Source organism: Oryctolagus cuniculus, chromosome 7 (genome assembly GCF_964237555.1).
Source record: "Oryctolagus cuniculus chromosome 7, mOryCun1.1, whole genome shotgun sequence".
Taxonomy (NCBI): Eukaryota; Metazoa; Chordata; class Mammalia; order Lagomorpha; family Leporidae; genus Oryctolagus; species Oryctolagus cuniculus.
This window is the reverse complement of record NC_091438.1, coordinates 33,446,245-33,452,244: the sequence shown is the minus strand read 5'-3', so window position 1 is coordinate 33,452,244 and position 6,000 is coordinate 33,446,245. Positions and strand designations below refer to the sequence as shown.

Below are 6,000 nucleotides of genomic sequence, written 5' to 3'. Positions count from 1 at the left end.
GTATGTCTCCTGCTCTTACATTAATACTGTTCCCTCATTTCTTTTCTCTACAGCCATAAAATTGCCCATCCATAAGCAGGCTGAATAGCCCTTATGGAAAATGCTTAGGACAAGAAATGCTTCTGATGCCAGATTTTTTTGAATATTTACATAAACACAATACTTTGGAGATGAGACCCAAGTCGAAGCAAAACTTATTTGTTTCATAATCACTATATATGACAGCCTGAAGGCAACTGTATACAATAGTCATGTTTTTACTGCACCTATGATTTGACTGCAATCTGCCACATGAGGTCAGGTGTGAAATTTTCCACTTCTTGCATCATGTCAGCATTCAGAGTTTCAGATTATATTTTGGATTTTCAAGATTAGGGATGCTCAAACAACATCACATTTAAAATTGTTAAGGGAAGTGTATTTGGCCCAGCAGTTAAGCTGCCAATTGGGACATCAGTGTCCCACATCCTAAAGCTGGGTTGGATATCCACTCTCAGCTTCAGATCCCAACTTCTTGTTACTGCAGACTCTGGGAGGCAATGGAGATGGCTCAAGTAATTGGGTTCCTGTCACCCACGTGGGAGACCAGGATTATGTGCTTGGTTCTTGCCTTTGACTTGGTTCAGCCTTGCCCATTCTAAGCCCTTGGAAACCAGTAGACAGTGTATGAGAGTGTTCTGTGTGTGTGTGTGTGTGTGTGTGTTTCTATGTATCTGTTTCACTCAATCTCTCAAACAATATAAAAATTTTAAATCATTGAGAATTTTGGAAGAATCTATCATGGAGCCACCATCTGCAGCTCTGCTCTCCTAACCTGGCTGGGCACCTGCCTTTAGCCCTGAATGGGGACTTTTTCTTCTGCCCCATGACTCTGCTCTGACTTCCAAGCACATGTTCATGCAATGCATGGTACAAAACACCCTGCCACAAATGCCATCCATGGTGATGATGAAATGATCTCAGTGCCCGCTTCTGTGGGGGTGTGGTGAAGACTGGGATCTCCATTCATCTGGCTGAAGGTGGAGGACCCCTTTCTCTGTATGCCTTGCTGCCACCATTCTCTCCATTCATTGAAAGCTTGAAGACAAAACCCATCATGTGCCCCTGGTTGTCTGCCCATCATCCCAGCCCTGAATAAACAACAGTTCATTTGTAAGAGGTTTTTAATTTCATTTCGGTTTGCCATTAAGGAGTGGAATAAGGATCTCTATTCATTTTCACTCACATAGGATCTGCTACATTCTCCAACTGATCTTTACCACAGTAACCTGCGGAGCCACACAGCAGCTGCATAATTTCCACACATCACACTGATTTGCGTTTCTTGGTGGTTTGCATAAATTATAAACAAGAGCACAAAAATCACACAACACAGACTCTACCATAAGGGACATGATCCCTCTAGCCTTGCAGAGAGTAGAGGGGATGTGTCGCTGAGTTCAAGACTCTGATGACGTCCCCAGGGGTGAGACCAAGCCTGTCACAGCCCCTCTGAGACAAGTCCAAGCTGACCCTCTGTTTCTCCACCTACACACTCTGGCTTCCCAAGAGGACTCCCAACACAGAAGGTCCCCTCCTAGCACCACAATGGGAGATCAGCGTATAGAACTGGCTGCCTGTACAATGGCTGCTGGGTAATCTGTGCTCCAGGTCAGACAAGTGAGCCCAGAGGAAGAGTTCTGGGTTTCTCTGTGGGCTTCCCTGTCTCCATGAGCTCTATGAGGTTGTTGAAAAACAGGACTCTCTACAATATGGGTCCTCAACCATATGTTTCTACTGAGATGGCAAATCTCTCAGGCTATCTGGGCCACATACAATCATCAGATTTTCCTTATTTTTTTAATAATAATCCCTTAAAAATAAAAATCAGGCCCTGAGGCCATAATTTATCACTACCACGCCCTCTCCATGCCCTCAGCCTAGCCCCTTCTCCTTTTGAAGGATGAGGCATCCCCCAAGTTGCCCCAGCTGCTGTTCCTGCCAGCCCAGGCAGTACAGAGGGAACTGGAAGGCAGTGCTGCCTTCCTGCTCTGCCTGCTGAATGGTGTGGGTGCATTTGAAGCCAACATCAAGTATCAGTCTCAGCTCTGCCCATGTGTCCTGGGGGTGAACTAACTCTGGGGTCCCCCGTGAGGTAGGTGTGTACTGTTAGCCTCATCCTCACTTGCAGATGCTGAAACTCAAGGGCAGAACCAACCTTCCCAACATTGCCTGACAACCATGTGTCAGAACTGACAAGCAAGCCCAAGAGTCTGGGCTTCCCATTTTCCAAGAACATGATAGGGGGTTGCTCCATCCCACCCCAGCCCAGTAATTCAACCCCCAAGTGAGCAAAAATCCACAAGAGAACACTATCAGCCACCTACAGTTGCCTTCCAGACCTCAATGACACTCTAAAGACAGAATAAACTCAAGCACTCAAAGCTACGGGGCTGGGTGGAGCGGCCCCCTCTGCCCTGCCGACAAGTCTCTTCAAACTAAAAATAAAGTTTATAAAAGTAAATTATCTCATTTTATAACTTAAGTGCATCAAGCATTTCCTTAAATATAGTTCACACTGAAAATAAAGTTACTTTTGCTGTACAGTTGGTGTCTGTTATAATTAGGAATAAACTTTGATGATAAAGTATGAAAGGTCACACACTCACACATCTATCTATCTGTCTGCCTATGGCGTGTAGGTGGATAGACATATGCACCTCTTGACAAGAGCTTCCCCAAAATGGCGGGAAGTTGTTAGGAGTCCCTAGGTATCTAGTTTGCATGAGAAGATCTATATTAAAAGTCCCTGTCCTTAATGATAAACACATCTTCATTTCTAATGCTAAGACTCTTAATAGAAACATTAAACTATGCAATCCATAATGTATTCAGTCTTTGGAAATGCTGAGCTACCCCATATCATTATACAACAGCATCTCCAACAAAACTCCCTCCCCAGCCCACCTCTTTCCTAGCCTCCTGTCCACAAGCCAGCAACCCCTTCCAAACTGTGGTTGTTGTTCCACATGGGAGCCTAGCCATGGAACTCTAGGAAAAGACTCAAGAGGTGAAGTAAGAATTCTGCATGGAATACAGGTGGTCAATGGGGTTTCCCACTCTGGACTGCAGGGGCCCGGCTTCCGAGGTTGCTAGAAAACAGTCACCCAGGTTACTGAGGGAGGTGTCGTCACTATCCAGGTCATGGAAAAGGGGTTCAGCACCTGAAATGGAAATAAAACACTGGCATGAGGAGACGTCTGGAAGAAGTGATTCATGTTAGATTTAGGAAATACAGCTGAATTCAACAGCGGTCCATCCCCCAGGTGAAACTGTCGATTGGGTGCTGGGGAACAGGTAGGGGTATGCAAGAGAACTACGCAGAAAACCAGGAGTGGGTCATCATCCTGGGCTCTGTAGCCTCTTTGTAGTACTTGTGTCCAAAGTGCAACAAGTGAAAATAACACAAACTGAAATGCGACACGGTGCTAAATTGAGGGCAGCATAAGCAAATGTTCGATGTCCAGACAGTGAGCAGTGGGTGCAGGCAGGACTTTCACTAGAGATGGAGCCACAGGAGAGAGCTCATCCAGGACTTGGGCCTCAAAAATGGTTCTTCAAGGAGGATGGTAAGAAAACTAACATCAGTTTGAGTGAGGCTAAGGAAACCTCCCATGATAACATTTATCCTTTCAAATAGCTGATGTACCCTGATGCCGGCTACTTCCCAGACTTGTATTGCAGAGCAGAGGAAGGTCAGGATCCTGCACTCAGTTAATTTACATCCTTGTGGAGAAGCCAGCGGGGCCTTCTGTGAAATAGCTGAGGGACCACTGCAACCAGGACTTGGAGCAGTGCGTTTTACCTCTCCACTTCAAGTAAACAGGGCAGGGGAAAACCAGAGCTCATAAAACTTGTCATGGGCCTTTCTTGCTGGCCGTTGCCACGGCTCAATAGGCTAATCCTCCGCCTGTGGTGCTGGCACCCTGGGTTCTAGTCTCGGTCAGGGCTCTGGATTCTGTCCCAGTTGTTCCTCTTCCAGTCATGCTCTCTGCTGTGGCCCGGGAAGGCAGTGGAGGATGGCCCAAGTGCTTGGGACCTGCACCTGCATGGGAGACCAGGAGAAGCACCTGGCTCCTGGCTTTGGATCAGTGCGGTGTGCCGGCCGCAGCACGCCGGCTGCAGTGGCCACTGGGAGGTGAACCAATGGAAAAGGAAGACCTTTCTCTTTGTCTCTCTCACTGTCCACTTTGCCTGTCAAAAAAAAAAATCATCTTGCTAAAGGACTCATCACAGGGCTTTTGTATGTAACAGAATCCTTGAGACTCCCACACTTTCAGACTTTGCAAAAAATTGTTTGCCTCTGGCCGGCGCCACAGCTCACTAGGCTAATCCTCCGCCTAGCGGCGCCGGCACACCAGGTTCTAGTCCCGGTTGGGGCGCCGGATTCTGTCCCGGTTGCCCCTCTTCCAGGCCAGCTCTCTGCTGTAGCCAGGGAGTGCAGTGGAGGATGGCCCAGGTGCTTGGGCCCTGCACCCCATGGGAGACCAGGAAAAGCACCTGGCTCCTGGCTCCTGCCATCGGATCAGCGCAGCGAGCCGGCCGCAGCGTGCCGACCGCGGCAGCCATTGGAGGGTGAACCAACGGCAAAGGAAGACCTTTCTCTCTGTCTCTCTCTCTCACTGTCCACTCTGCCTGACAAAAAAAAAAAAAATTGTTTGCCTCATTTTCCTATAGCTATGGAGTGAAGAATGATTCAAACATGACTTGAGTCTTCCAAGGAAGTGTACAGGATAGATGTCACCAGAGACATCCCATACACATGTGTATTTACAGGTCTTTGAATTAATAAGGTTGGTCAACAAATACACTGCCAAGGCATTAAAAAATGGCTGCTGAATGTGTGATGTGGGAAGGAAGGGTGATTTTAATTGAACTTTCTTAAAAGGAAGGAAAAAAGAAGTTATCTGACAAAATCTGTGAGCTTTGGCATATGTCTCTGATACTAATGCCTTGAAGATTTGCTGAATAAAACTTTATTTTTTAGCTATCAGGGTACATTATCACAAATGACACAGTATAGATCAATGTGTTCCATTCACTACATACACCAGGGACTTTCTCTGTATAAAAATGTAGTAGTCTAGATTGTGGCCCAGAGGTTGAACCTGAGCCTTCACTCCCGAGTTCACCAGCTCACCCTACCCCACACGACTCTCCAGACCCCAGCTGTTGTCTGTTGGCTTACATAGCAATTTGGGCAAGTGGTGGAAGCTCAGCTATGTACACACACAGCACTTAAATCAACCCAGTTCAAGAGGGGTGAACACAGGAAAGATATTTTTCACTTTACAAGACAGTTTATGTTTCATACAATTAGAGCCCCTACTAGTAGGACTATCCAATTAGAAAATCTGTCTTCTGTGCTTTCATGTATTTCATTTCTTTAGGTAAATGTTTGCTTAATTAAGGCCCTCTGCCTGTGTCAGCACTACTGTTCCCTGCAAATATGTAAATTGGTACCTGGCATGAAAGTTGTGGAATTCAACCACAAGCTTCAGGTGCCCAATGAAAGCACAACTTCTTACTTAAAACTAACAAAAAAATGCTTAGAAAACTGTAATCAATAGAGGCATACAAAATATGTACATGGGTTTTTCTTTGGTAAGCCATTTGTGTCCATCGGTTACCCATGTAGGAGGGAATCTAGCGGTTTTTTGTAGGACACTTATTCTGCTTTGTAGAGCTAGGAACTGCACAGATGTCTTTGGGAGAGGAGAAACTCACACTAGCAAGTTGTGAGAGGGCCCCATGGGGCTTGAGAACCTCTTACCATAGGGGTGCATGTGGTCTCCAGGCATCTGGGGTGGAGTGAGACCCTGTCGGAAGGGATCGGAGCTGTAGACACTCTGCTCAATGGCCAGCAGCTGCTGTGGGGTGGGCAGGGCCGTGTAGGGGTTCATGATCCCTTCCATCCCAGCACTCCCGCTGCCATTTGTCTGAGCTGTGGGGCAAAGAAGA

At 46.7% G+C, this 6,000-nt stretch overlaps 1 protein-coding gene across 2 annotated transcripts in view; it reads right to left on the bottom strand.

The window, feature by feature from the left end:
* Positions 1 to 1,145: 1,145 nt before the first annotated feature.
* Positions 1,146 to 6,000, bottom strand: part of LMX1A (LIM homeobox transcription factor 1 alpha) — a 165,733-nt gene continuing 160,878 nt past the window's right edge. For both annotated transcript variants that reach the window (XM_017345718.3, XM_051858425.2), the window contains exons 8-9: positions 5,813 to 5,983; positions 1,146 to 3,203 (exon numbers count right to left, since the gene is read on the bottom strand). In XM_017345718.3, the coding sequence (XP_017201207.1) occupies positions 3,043 to 3,203; positions 5,813 to 5,983 (332 nt within the window). In that variant the 3' untranslated portion in view covers positions 1,146 to 3,042. The remainder of the gene's footprint in view (positions 3,204 to 5,812; positions 5,984 to 6,000) is intronic.